The following is a 14,912-nucleotide window of genomic DNA, read 5'->3' on the forward strand; positions in this document are numbered from 1 at the left end:
AGCAATGCATTGAAGCTTATCAGAAATGGGACTGAAGTCCACTGGTTCCAATGCCACTGAACATGAATAACACATTTATAGAGTCCATGAAAGGTCAGTAACACACTAGTTTTCAGCTTATTTTTAAAAATTAAAGTGCATATGAAGATAAAATAAAAAGAACCTGATTTCTTAGAAGAAAGATGAAAACTAAATCTTGCTATTGTATAGTGAAATGTCAAATAAATGGGAGAATTATGGAAACCCTAAAACACACAGGTGTGTGTTGAAGCACCTAATAACAAAAGCTTATAATTAATGCTTGAGGCAGATATGAAGATATTCTAATCAAATTTTTTGAGTGTGTAGCTATGTCTTAACAAAGAAAACCAAAAAAAAAAAAAAAAAGACTTAAGGAACTTGTTATCTAAGGAAAAATACATGTTATTGCTTAAGAAGTGTTTTGCAGCTACATTTTTATAAAGGCAAAATATCTCCATTGAAAAGTGAAACATACACAATTTCCATAGACAAATGGCTACAAATTATGGGACTAGAACTTATACTTTATTCCTCTGTCCAAGTCCTAATTAAAAGAATCTTTACAAGTCACTTCTTTTAGCACTTAGGAAAGGAATTCTGTTTTATTTTGCTTTATTTGCTACCAAAAACTAATACTTTAAACACTGAATATTTAGAAGGTTCTTCAATACTTTACTATTTATTTCTTTCAGGCTTGCACAGCATATGTGGATTTTATGATTTCTGTGGCCAAATTGATTCGTCAGGAAGAAAGATTGTCTATTGATGAGAACCAGCTTTCTTTGGAAATGAATAAAGTTATGGAATTGGAAAAAGAAATTGCCAATGTAATTTTTATCATTCTTACGATATGCTGAGTAATTTAAACCACTTTTTAATTCTCCTCTCTACCTTGTTTTAAGGTTAAAATATTTTTAACCTAGTAATAAAAAAGCATAGCTAGGTTGTACATAGTTGACTTTAAGATAAACTTTGAAACTATAGAATTTTATAGTAAACCATATTCCCAAAGTCCAAAAGACACATTAAATCAGACAAATATTAAGCTAGGTATGCTTGATTGCCTGTTCTAAGAGAGTTACATCAAAAATCATATTGTTTAGAGTCAAACCATTATATGTCCTTTTGACTCAGGAGAACATGAAGCTGTACATCTTAGTTTATTTTACTTTAAAATATAAAGTAGTGGTAAAGTTATCTCTATCACCTTGCTAGGAAGTAGTGGGCCCTTGAACTTGGTTAGAGGGCAAAGTGACACTGCTCAATTCAGACTCAGACTGCTGAACTAAGGGAAAACTTGAACAACCTAGCAGGAGGACCAAGGGTGTTTCTCCTGACCAGCCCTCAGAAACTGAGTTGGCACTTCTCTGACGATCTGTTGATGGAGCCCTGAAGTCACAAGCCAATGAGCCCTGAATCTCACATTATTTATTGAACCTGTACTCAAATTAAGTCTTGAATCCACAGATCTTTCTTGGACATTGCAAGTCTGATTCTACACTTTGAGACCCCAGTGAGCTTTCCACTGCCACCTGGCCTTAGAATTTTGAAGAGTGAAGGTCTTTGAGGGCAATTTTAGCCTGGCTGTGGAACCCCTCCCCATTCAAAGCCTGGTTGCTTTGAGCAGCAGCTGAGTGGATGGCTGTTCTGTGGGTTGTATGTGGTTCTGTAATGGAAACTCAATTGCTAGAGGCACTTTCTTGTCCTGGGATTTTATCACTCTTACTTTATTGGACCACACTTTTACTAGATTTGGCTCTGTGCTTGTAGTTTTGTAATATCTCAGAATTATTTCCAATTATTATTATTATTATTTTGGTTTTTCGAGGTAAGGGCTCACTCTGGCCCAAGCTGACCTGGATTTCACTATGTAGTCCCAGGCATCGAACTCATGGGTATCCTTCTACCTCTGCCTCCCAAGTGCTGGGATTAAAGGCGTGCACCACCACATCTGACTATTTCCAATTATTTTTTTACTCTACCTTATACTCTCAGATTGACATGAGGACTTAATCATCTGTGTATCACCTGTGTATATATACAGTGCCAAACATTGTATTGCATGCAGATGTTCAATAATGATTCCATTCATAAATTAGTTGTTGTGCTTCCCAATGGGGACATTAGACTCATTATCACTGAATAATTCCCATTTCAAACCTTTCCCTTTGTCTCTTCACATTTAAATTTGTTTCTATTTATCATAGCCACTAATTGGTGAGTTACAATCATATTATAATCTTTTTGACCCAGTGAACAAACCAAAATTCAATGCTATCTACTATTATATTCAAAACTAGTGTGTCAAGACACAAACTAGTTTGACAAGATGGAAAGTCTGTCACACAAGTGGAATGTAACTATTCTCCTCAGATAATTTGCAACTTGCCTGCTATATACCAAGAATTTTCTGTGTTACTTGCTATGGATTGTTGCAGGAACTATTGCAGTTTCTTTGCATAACTCAACTTTAACTAAGATACTGAAGGATAAGCTTCCTGTGGGAGACCATATTTGAGAGATAAGTAAAGAGATGACTATATCCAAAAGTATAGAATGCAACAGCTGTAGACACAACTAAACTTGCCATTAGCCACAGCCCACCAATACATCTTGGGTGTCTTGGGTAGTTATCAAAATGTAAAGAGTTTGAAGAGTTTTAAACTTGACATCACACTTAACTCAATAATTATTACTAACTGCATAAAATCTTAAATATTGCATTTTACTTCCTGAGCTAACAAAATAACTTGTTAAGCAGAGTAGAACCTAAATCAAATCATGCTGTAACTGCACTATAGTGGCCCTTACATAGGGTTATAGATCTAAAGTTCTTAGTTCTAAAACAATGATGAAGCATTACATCCATAGGCTACAACTATACCTGAAGACCGAAATGACCCAATGCTTCTTTATAACAAAATGACATTGGCCCAGCTTCAAAATAACTTTTCTCTAGAGATCAATGGGAAGGTAAGTAGCATATTTTATGCATCTTCTTACTATATAATTTTCTAAAATTATAGCATTAAAATGTTGTGTTTTAAATTAATTGATTGAGATAAATTACCCTTCAAGTTAATGTACATAACACCCACTATATGACTTAATGACAAGACCAGAAAAAGTCTACTTGAAATCATTATGTGTATATTTAGGCAGAATGAATTACAAGGATGAAATCCTTTTCAAGGCAGGTATGCAATAATATTAAAAGGTTTGGAAAACTGAGAAATATTTCTGAGAACATGTTATATTGTCATTAGACTTAATCTGTCACACACAAGACACTTTATTCTTAATTCCTAAAATAGGATAATTTATTCAGAAGACTTTCTATATTCTCAATAAGGTCACCTTTGGAGAAATTTAGGGCAATAATAGAGAACTAGAATAAAGAAATAAGAAGAAAATATCTTTTTATTCTGCTGATAAATAGTTGTTTTTTTATGCTTAGCTAATATCTCACACTCTCTAGGGGGCTGTGCATTTATTCTATTATTTCAGTTGGGACACATGGCTGGGAGATGAAGTGTCATCTGTAGAATATACAAGCTCCCAGTCTGTAATGGAATTGTCTTTGGTCCACTGTAAACCAAGACTAGTTTATAATGACTTAAAAAATCAAATTGTGTTTCTTGCATAAATTTGTTATATGTTTAATAAGTGCATTTTGAAAGTGATCCAAACCACCAAAGGAAATAATGCATTTACCATTTCACCTCCTACACAGAAAGTGATCTGTGTATGTATAGATAAAAAGTCTAAAACATTGACAATTTTGAAGATTCTCAATGACCATCTTAGGAAAAATAGACAAGATTCCACCTTTTAGCAACTCAGAACTTAGCTACTAATGAATAAAACCCACATACCTATCTGTAGAACTAAGATTAATACCTTATTATGTTCTTTTGCGTGGTGTCAAAATATCACTGTACATCTGCTATAACAGTGTTTTCTTTTTTCATTTGCAGCAGAAGCACCACTGATGTGTATTGCTGTGTTTGACTTAATTGTGTATTAATGTCCACTTTTAAAAGATGGGTTATATATACTTGTATTTTTGCATGTACTACAGAAGCTTATTTTTATTTTATTTAAATTTTTTTAAAAATTTACTTGACAGGGAAAGAGGTAGAGGGAAGGAAATGGGGGGTGGAAAATGGGCTTACCAGGAGCTCTAGCCATTGCAAACGAACTCCAGAGGCATGTGCCCCTTGTGCATCTGGCTAACATGGATCCTGAGGAGTTGAACCTGGGTCCTTTGGCTTTGCAGACAAATGCCTTAACCACTAAGCCATTTATCCAGTCCCAGAAGCTTTATTTTTTAAAGTAATTTCTTTTTCTTTTTAATATTGGCTAGAGCAAGAAGGTGACAGTGTGCATGATTTCTAATGATCTATTCTCTGTGCTTAATGCTTTTATTTATACTCTTCTGTGGTTGGTTTAGTTTCTCTATCTAAAGTATCATGTTGTATAACTAATGTTTATTCAAAAGCTGATTGAACCATTGAAAAAAAAATCCCAAACAGACTGTTATGCTAATTATTTACTGATGCAGCTGACACCCACCAGTGAATGACCTTCTAACCACAATTGAGGCTTGGAACCAAAAAGAGAAATACATAATTACTAAGTGTTTTATGACTGCTTTTTTCCCCAGCCATTCAGCTGGTCAAATTTCACAAATGAAATAATGTCGACTGTGAATATTAATGTTCAGAATGAGGAAGATGTGGTTGTTTATGCTCCAGAGTATTTAACCAAACTTAAGCCTATTCTTACCAAATATTCTGCCAGGTAGGTATGTCACTGTGCTTGTGTCTAAAAGATTAGATTTCATGCCACTCTTGTGAAGCTTTACAGCCTCATCTTTTCTGTTACTGGGTGGTGGATTTTCTTTTTTATACAGAGATCTTCAAAATTTAATGTCCTGGAGATTCATAATGGATCTTGTAAGCAGCCTCAGCCGAAACTACAAGGAGTCCAGAAATGCTTTCCGCAAGGTGAAGGAAAAAAAAAAAATCTCACTTTTCTTAAGACTTAAAGCATAAAGAGATACATGGTTATAAAGTCTTGCCACATGTATTTCTAGGATATGGTGTGCTTTTCTGAAAGACCAAGAATCAAAAGTTGGTTATTTTCCACATGTGTAGGAAGAAGTCTGTTTTCCCAGGCTTTGCCATTCTATGATGGCCTCCTGTGACTTCATGATCACATAGTCCTGTAAGGAGTCATCTGTGTTTTTATGAATACTCCATGAAAGAATAATGTACTGGGGTGTTGTTACTAGGTTGTTAAAAGGAACTGCAGGGTACCTTTCTCAATCAACTTGATTTTCAGGTGCTCATAGCCTGCTGGACATACACAAAAATGATTACATTGATGTGAACAGTAAATTGAAAATACACTTACCTGGAGATATAACCTCAAAGTCTTTTCTTAGGCTACACCTACATTATTTAAATAATCATTATAATTCTGATATGAGGGAAGTGGTTAGTAGGGATTGTGGAGGGGAACTATATTGAGACATATATGTATATATATATGAAACATATTGGTTGTTACTCTGGAAAGAAAATGATACATTAAAATTCTAGTTTCTCCCCTAAGAAGAAAAACAGCAGTTTTTTTTAAAATTAAAGAATGCAGGGATGGTATGTAGGTTAGTTGGGTAGAGTGCTTACCTAACATGCATGAAGCCCTGATTGACCCCCAATACCACCAAGAGCAGGAGCAGGTATAGTGTTCCAAAACTGTAATCCCAGACTTTGGGAGATAGAAACAGAAGGATCAGAAGTTCAAGGTCATGTTTGGCTACACAGAATGTTTAAAGCCAGTCTGGGCTACATGTGAATATGAAAATAAAACACATGCAAAATTGGAAAATGGGTATTGTGGTAAATTTCTTTTATCTAAATTAATCCTCTTATTTGTGTTTAAACACATATATAGATACAGATAATTTTTCTAAAGTGCCTGAACTTCTGCTAAAACATTAAAAAGCAGAAATATATTTTGTTATATGTAAGATTTTCTCTATTATATTTATTGAATATTATTTTGCATTTATGTTTACAGAGTGGGTATAATATTATATTTTCTTTCCTAAAGCTTTCTTGAAGGATGTTAACTTGTAATAGCCAAAAGTTCTACTGAGACATGCCTCTGAAGATCTGCCTTGTTTTCAAACCACTTTTAAATAAATAAATCAGCCAGATTGCATTTTATTGTAGGCTAGGGACACCTACTTTGTGAGGAAAAGTAATGAGTAAGTAATACAGAAACTTATAGGAGACATATGACTAGAGTCTTATAAACTGTATGGTCTATATGTACATACAGACCCCATTCCTGGTCAAATGCCATACTTTCTTTCTCTTTTATAGGCCCTTTATGGTACAACATCAGAAACAGCAACTTGGAGACGTTGTGCAAACTATGTCAATGGGAACATGGAGAATGCCGTGGGGAGACTTTATGTAGAAGCAGCCTTTGCTGGCGAGAGCAAACATGTGGTAATACTTCAGGACAATATATCACCAGCTAGCAGTACACAATCTGTATGCATCTGAGAGCAATTACAGTTGCCCATACCTTAGCTACAATTTTATTAACTAGGCAAAGAACTTCTGAATCATAATATGCCATATTTCCTGAGAAATCTGTGTCCAAGAGTAGTTATGTTTCTGTCCCTCATATTATTTAATTCAAAACTACCTTTTTCTCAGAAAAAGTATATTTAGCATATTGAGTCATATACTGCTTGGTATAGTCCTTCATAACCTCTTGTATTACCAAAATTGACTCAGTGTTTCCTTAAGTGCAAAAACATAAAAGACAGAGCTTGTTTGAAATATAAGAAATGTAGCCTAACTTTTTATTGCTACTGAAATGAAGACAATGAACTTAATGACATAGTGAAAGAATATGCTGAATGTGCTTCATGCATACCCAATATTCTGATAGTCCTTATAAGATAGTAGGAACCTTTACATTCTGAAAATGACTTTTGTTAAAAAAAATTTTTATGGGGCTGGAGAGATGGCTTAGTGGTTAAGCGCTTGCCTGTGAAGCCTGAGGACCTTGGTTCAAGGCTCGATTCCCCAGAACCCACATAAGCCAGATGCACAAGCTGGCACCTGCATGTGGAGTTCTTTCGCAGTGACTGGAGGCCCTGGCGCACCCATTCTCTCTCTCTCTCTCTCTCTCTCTCTCTCTCTCTCTGTGCTGCTTTCAAATAAATAAATAAATATGATAAAAATATTAAAAAATATTTTTATTTATTTGTTTGCAAGGACAGAGATGGAGAGAAGGGGCATGCCAGGTCCTCTTGCTCCTGTGAACAAACTCCAGATGCATGTGCCACTTTGTGTATCTGGCTTTACATGGATACTGAGAAATTGAGCTCATGTCATCTGGCTTTGCAAGCAAGCACCTTAACTGCTGGACAATCTCCCCAGCTCATGAAGATGACTTTTTAGCATAACATATATATTAAGACTCCTTTAATCAGGAATTTTCATAGTAGCAGCACTCCCTTAGAGTTTCATACATCTATTTGTTTGAGGTCAATTTTTGAATTTATGTTTGTTGACATGCTATTGCATATATAAAGACAGAATATACTTTTAAAACTGTGTTATAAAGAATGAATGAATAACTTCTTTTTTTTTTTAAATTTGAGGTTGAAGATTTGATTGCACAAATCCGGGAGGTTTTCATTCAGACTCTGGATGACCTCACGTGGATGGATGCTGAAACAAAAAAGAAAGCTGAGGAAAAGGTAAAGATCAGTAGGGCCCATCAAAGAAAACATTTCTTTTTGCAAAAAATGAACCTTTAAAATATGTAGGAAAACATAATTATTGGATACATAAAGAAATGCAAGCTCCTTTCAGATGCACTGTTACCAGGAAATTTTAATTAAAACATTTCAAAGTTCTTGGCCCTTTGTAGATTCATTAACATATGTTGATTGAATAAATCAACAAACGCATCACTTACAAGAGCCTAAGTTTCTAACCTTAAAATCTAAATTACATTTAGTGGTCAGTACCGTAGAAAGCTACTTAACATTATTCTACATTATTTCCAAGTGTTTGATAATAAGTCTTTTTTGCAGTACCTTTTACTTTTCACAGAATCTGTGCCCCAGTAAATACTCTTCTTGAGAATATCTGCTTGGAAATAATAGGATATTGATTTGTAATGAATATATAGTGTGAAAATCTATACAAAATGGGGTTTTCCTACATGACTTTAATGACACACTTGCTGCCTTATTCCAGGGAAAATTCTGGGTTTATATAAGAGACTTGTAATCAAATTATCCATTTGGACGACAAACCAAATAGCTCAGAAACACAGGTTTCATCCCTCATGAACAATATAAATTAGATTCAATTATTTAGAAGTAATAATGTGATACAATTCAAAGTCAACCATCTATGGCAGGAATGAGATATTTAATACACAAAGAAAAAGGAACTGGAGAGATGACTTAGTGGTTAAGGTGCTTGCCTGTGAAGCCTAAGGACTTATGTTCAACTCTCCAGGTCCCATATAAACCAGATGTAGTGACACAAATGTGCAATGTTGCACATGTACACAAAGGGGCACATGTAGCTATAGTTCAATTACAGTGGCTGGAGGTCCTGGCACATGCATTTTCTCTCTCTCACATACACATTTAAAAATTTGACAGAGAAAGAGGGAGAGAGAGAGAGAATGGGTGCGCCAGGGCCTCCAGCCACTGAAAGTGAACTACAGATGTGTGTGCCCTCTTGTGCATCTGGCTAACATGGGTCCTGAGTAATTGAATCAAGGCCCTTTGGCTTTGCAGGCAAATGCCTTAACTGCTAAGCCATCCTTCCAGCCCACCAGACTTAATTTTTAAACTAGAATTTGTTTTGTGTTTATTTTATTTTATTTTGTTTTTTTGTGGTAAGGTTTCACTCTAGCCCAGGCTGACCTGGAATTCACTGTGTAGTCTCAGGGTGGCTTTGAACTCATTGTAATCCTTCTACCTCTGCTTCTTGAGTTCTGTGGTTAATGGTGTGTGCTACACCTGGCTATTTGGTTTTTAAATGTAGGAAGGAGCCATGGCAAAGAATGCTGGTTGAGTGTTGTCAGATATGCCTTTTGTAAACACTGTGGATCAAGCTATTAAATTGTTAGTCATGAAATAATTGTGATGCTTGTATTTGAAACTTATATAATCATATAAGCTTTGAATTACTATAATTTTCATAGGCTTTAGCAATTAAGGAAAGGATTGGCTATCCTGATGACATTTCAAATGATAACAAACTGAACAATGAGTATCTCGAGGTAAGTCTTGACAAGATTCTGGCTAATGATACACAGGGCTGGGGACAATGTAATTTCCAGCTAAGGAGTCCCTGGAATTATATGAACTATCCTACAGCCATAGATCCTATTCAATCAAACCTTTGATATGCCCAAAATATTTAGCCCTTTCTGTTGAGCCTAGACTATACTTGATGTTTTATCCTTTTGTTTCCATGCTTCATTTTAAGAATATTGAGGGAAACTTGTTTCCTTTAGAGTATGAGAGGTAAACACCAAGTGATGAGCCCCTTACCCTGTCTTCTACAAGCTTGAAAAGTCAAAGCTTTAGTTCCTCCCATTTCCTGTTGTTGTCCCCTATGGTTATCCTACATCATGCCCTCTCTACTTAAACAACAAGTAAATCTAATACTGACAACCAAAAACTGTTTAATTCTCCTCTAATCATATAAAAATTAAAACAGAAGATGATTTATTAAAGTCACCTGGTGGTTAGTTGAAACAGCTGAGACAGTGGCTGGACACCTGGGTCCATTTTGGAAATCCTCCCTGTTGTATAGAAATGACAATGATGTGTAATTCATGTGTGACATGGATGTTTGAAAGTTGAAGTGCTTCCCATTCTTTTTCTATTTGTAGGAGAACTTGACTTTCTTTTAAATGAGCTGCCTACCACTTATAGAACCCAGGGGCCCTTACAACAAAAGTGGAGCAACTAAGACCTTAGACTCAAAGCCCAGCTGTGGCCCAAATTCAAGTTCTACTCCTCATTTAGACTTGAACAATTGATGAGAAATGTCTATACCTCACTTTCTTCCATTTTGAAATTTTAATCATACTAATTAGTTCATGAACTTATCATAAAAATTAACTTATCATAAAGAGTATTAAATGAGGATCCTATGAAGTGTGGGTTGTAGGAAGTCCAGCTGCTTTCATCAGAAGCATGAGTACTCTGTGTAAGTGCTGAGCTGCCTTCAGTCAATGACATGCTTCTCAGCCAATCCTATCTTGGAAACAAAAAAAGAACTAAGCATGGTGCAAATACACAGTAGGTAATATGTGCTTCTATATGGAGTGTAATACCAGCATTGTAAGGCTGGTCTGACCATTGGTTTCACTTGATTGGTTATAAAAGAATACACTGAAGTTGTGGCTCAGCTAGAACTATGCTGACCGATAATATATAACAAAGCTAAATGGGCAAAAATCGTTCTTTGGTAAGTGTTTGAGGTTGCTTTTCAACTATAGTAACTATGTTGTCTAGCAAAACTTGTGAAGGTGCTAACATTAACATTTCTCCACAAATCTTTTATGTATTACAGTTGGACTACAAAGAAGATGAATACTTTGAGAATATAATCCAAAATTTGAAATTTAGCCAAAGAAACCAACTAAAGAAACTCCGAGAGAAGGTGGACAAAGATGAGTATGTATCTTCCATTTTCTAATGTGTTCACTCAGAAATGGACTTTTCTTTTCCCTTTTGTATGTTGGGTCCCTAGGAAACTGTAAAAGTCCAATATCATCTTTCTATTAAAAAGTTCTAAGAGCATGTAATTGTGTTATATTATAGAAATTCAAACAAATTGATTTTTTTTTTCTTTAGGTGTCTTCAAACTTAACTTACTTCTCGCCTGTCTAATTTGTGTGGACATTACATCATTTCCTGCCTAACTTGTGGACAGGGATCTTGATAACACTTTAGATTATATAGCCTATTTCTCTTTAAGCCTGTGCTTAGACCTTAATGTTCTTAGATTCAGAATATTCTGCTGATATCCCCACCTTTTGTCTTAGTTAAGTAACCTGCAACCCCATTTCTTGCTTACATCACTTCATGTAATGCTTCCCTTAACCCTGTACAAACTACGTAGGAGATAACAGGAAGTAGTCTCATAAGTATCTTTACTATTATCACTATGTCAAATTAACTATTAGTTGTAATGTTTGTTTCTTATATAGATAGATGTACCTTAGTTTATCAGCATGGGTGTAGTGAAATCCCTAGAGGTGATATGTTAATCTCTTCTCAATATCTAACATAAAGGTTTTGTTACAACTAAATTAATGTACAAGTGAGCAAGTGAAAACTAAGTACAGTAGTAACTCAATCTGTTTATAAATTAATACTAACATACCTAAGCTGCTATTCTTTCTTTCATTCCTTTGTTTACCTTTCTAGAGTACTGATTAATGCCAGTTGTTATTGGGCCCTGGGAGAATCAAAAGTGAGCAAAATAAAAGATAGACAGGAAAGATATAATATACTGTACTTCAGAAGACAAATGTGCTAGGAAAGGTACAAAGTACACTGGGACTGTTTGATGACAAGATTGCTCATTTCTTAATAAACCAGGTGCAGGTTGAGCAAGGTGATTAATAAAAATTTTGATACATTTTGGCCCTTCATATTTTGAACTCTTGAAACACTGTGGTGCTCTAATGAAAAACCTTAACTACCTGATTTTTGAATTTGTATTAGAACAAATATATTGTGGTTTGGAGTTGAAAATGAGACTACAAATATGAGAGCATGTTTACAGTCTGAGAAAGAACGAAGAGTGAATACATAGAATTTATGTTATCATTTTTAACAAATTCTGTCACTAGAAATCCATTAAAAGTTATCAAAATTATTTGTCTCAGAAAATTTATCATCTGAGAAGTTTCCTATAGGTATGACTATTGTTATTTATTTAACATAAATATATTTAAATTTAATGATTATTAGCACTATAAAATTCTACAGATGATACTGTTAAGTCGTCTTTATAAAAATTCCTAAAATGGGCTGGAGAGATGGCCTAGTGGTTAAGCTCTTGCCTGTGAAGCCTGAGGACCCCGGTTCAAGGCTCGTTTCCCCAGGACTCACATTAGCCAGATGCACAAGGGCCATATGTGTCTGGAGTTCGTTTGCAGTGGCTGGAGGCCCTGGCATGCCCATTCTTTCTCTCTCTGTCTTTTTTTTTTAATTTTTAAATTTTTATTAACATTTTCCATAATTATAAAAAAAAAATCCCATGGTAATTGCCTCCCTCCCCCCTGGCACTTTCCCCTTTGAAATTCCATTCTCCATCATATTACCTCCCCATCATAATCATTGTACTTACATATATACAATATCAACCTATTAAATACCCTCCTCCCTTCCTTTCTCTTCCCTTTGTGTCTCCTTTTTAACTTACTGGCCTCTGCTACTAAGTATTTTCCTTCTCATGCAGAAGCCCAATCATCTGTAGCTAGGATCCACATATGAGAGAGAACATGTGGTGCTTGGCTTTCTGGGCCTGGGTTACCTCACTTAGTATAATCCTTTCCAGGTCCATCCATTTTTCTGCAAATTTCATAACTTCATTTTTCTTTACCGCTGAGTAGAACTCCATTGTATAAATGTGCCACATCTTCATTATCCACTCATCAGTTGAGGGATCTCTCTGTCTCTTTCTCTCTCTGTCTGTTGCTGTCAAATAAATAAAAAAATAAACAAAAAAATTCCTAAAATAACCTCTACCTATAAAATACATGAAAAATTGTTTATTATTTTTTAAAAAATGTTCCTGCTTGGCATTTTTTGAAAGTAAGATAGCCTCAATTTTATAATCATTTTGTAATTAGGTAATACTGTTCATTCCATTTCATCATATGTGCTGATTTTGTGAGCTCTTCTATCTTTAAGATAGGTAACCAAAAACCAATAAATGTATACAGGATTTCAACAAATGGTCAGACCAGCACTTTTGAGTCATTTCCAAAGCTTCTATTAGTCACAAGTATAATATGGCTTTTCGAGTGTTCTATGCCAAGCAATGCTGGCCTTCTGTCTTTCTCTACTCTGCTCTGCACTACATGTGAAGGTTCACACATTTAGCTTCACACTGAATTCACCAGGGAAACATTGAAAACAACAACCAAAGGGCTGGAGAGATGGCTTAGTGGTTGAGGCATTTGCCTGCAAAGCCAAAGGAACTAGGTTCAGTTCCCCAGGACCAACGTAAGACAGGTGCACAAGGTGGAGCATGCATCTGGGGTTTGTTTACAAAGGCTGAAGGCTCTGTCATGCCCATTCTCTCTCCCTCTGTCTCTCTCTGCTCGCAAATAAATTATATATATATATGAATATATACATATATATATATATATGTTTATTTTAAGCTGGTTCTCCATCTTAGTGTCACTAGATTGTAATCTATTTTTTCTCTGACTGGGGTCAACTGAATGAAGTACTAAAATTCTTGGAAAGTACCACCCTCCAAGTGGGAACCTCTGAATTGGTGTTGGTTCATTTTGTATTATTTTTGTTCATATCTAATTTTATATATAATATTATATGAGATGAATCCTTTTATTTTGTTAGTTTATATTTGAAAACTGTTTATTCTTCCAAAATAATCAGGGGCATTTTGACAGTGAGTGTACCAAACAATTAGGACTAAGTCCCATGGGATAGAGTCTGATAAAACTTGCTCTTGCTTCTTGGTTCTTGTAATGAAAGTCTCTGACTTACTTTGCATCTCCTTAATAGTAACAAAGTCATCATAAAGGTTTCTTTCCTTTGTTTCATGTAGCCTCAAGTTCAGGTCTTCACTGTACATGTTTTGAAAGACTGCATCAATTGCTTCCATGTTTTTTCCGTAGCCTGAATTTGCATCTCAGAGAATCACATCTTAGATACTCAACATCCTATCTCCTAAAGACTTGCAGAAGGAATATATGTCCATACCAGAAGACTATTCACTATTATACAGTTGTATTGTAGAATATTTTAGATATATACTAATGCATTTCATTTTCAAGGTACAAATTAATTTATATAATTTTTAATTAACCAACTAATAAATATCTACACATTTTCTTTTCTTACTACACATTCTTGCAGTGGGAAAACTCAAGGCAAACAAAGGATGGTGAAATCTACCATCCTTATCCCAGTTAATTATCTATATCTAGCCTGAACCTTTTGCTGAACTCCAGACCCAATATCTAGCTGACTAGGAAGTATCACTTAAGTATATGTTTCATAAACTCCACATGTCCAACATTTTCCATTTCAACAAAATAATGATCTTTTTTTCTGCTCATATCTGTCTACTTTCTAAAAGCCCACATCCTATTGCTACCCAGAAAGAAACCAGTGAGTCATGTTGACCCCCTGGACTGAACACATTCATTTACAGTACTGACTCAAATCTTTGTCCAAAGGAAAATGCTACATTTACCAGCTGCTAATAAAATAATATATTGGCATGGGAAGACAGTTTCATTTTACCATCTCCATTTGCATACTTAATTAGTTAATAAATTAATTAAGGGCTAGAAAGATGGCTTAGTGGTTAAGGCACTTGCCTGTAAAGTCTAAGGACCCATGTCTGGCTCTCCAGGTCCTACGTAAACCAGATGCACAAGGTGATGAAAAGCAAAGTTGCATATGTGCACAAAATGGCACATTCGTCTGGAATTTGATTGCAGTAGCTAGAATCCCTGGTGTGTCAATTCACTTCCTACCCCCATAAAAAAATTACAAAGAAAAGAAATTAATTTTTCCCTGTTGAATTCTTCCTGTTGTAAATTTT

At 35.1% G+C, this 14,912-nt stretch overlaps 1 protein-coding gene across 8 annotated transcripts in view; it reads left to right on the plus strand.

Moving 5' to 3' along the window:
* Mme (membrane metalloendopeptidase) overlaps positions 1–14,912 on the plus strand; it is a 103,703-nt gene that overhangs the window by 49,039 nt on the left and 39,752 nt on the right. For all 8 annotated transcript variants that reach the window (XM_045130793.1, XM_045130794.1, XM_045130798.1 and 5 more), the window contains exons 9-16: positions 714–848; positions 2,893–2,994; positions 4,688–4,824; positions 4,937–5,030; positions 6,417–6,545; positions 7,715–7,813; positions 9,283–9,360; positions 10,665–10,768. In XM_045130793.1, coding sequence (XP_044986728.1) covers positions 714–848; positions 2,893–2,994; positions 4,688–4,824; positions 4,937–5,030; positions 6,417–6,545; positions 7,715–7,813; positions 9,283–9,360; positions 10,665–10,768 — 878 coding nt within the window. The remainder of the gene's footprint in view (positions 1–713; positions 849–2,892; positions 2,995–4,687; positions 4,825–4,936; positions 5,031–6,416; positions 6,546–7,714; positions 7,814–9,282; positions 9,361–10,664; positions 10,769–14,912) is intronic.

This window comes from Jaculus jaculus, chromosome 12 (assembly GCF_020740685.1).
Source record: "Jaculus jaculus isolate mJacJac1 chromosome 12, mJacJac1.mat.Y.cur, whole genome shotgun sequence".
Classification (NCBI taxonomy): Eukaryota; Metazoa; Chordata; class Mammalia; order Rodentia; family Dipodidae; genus Jaculus; species Jaculus jaculus.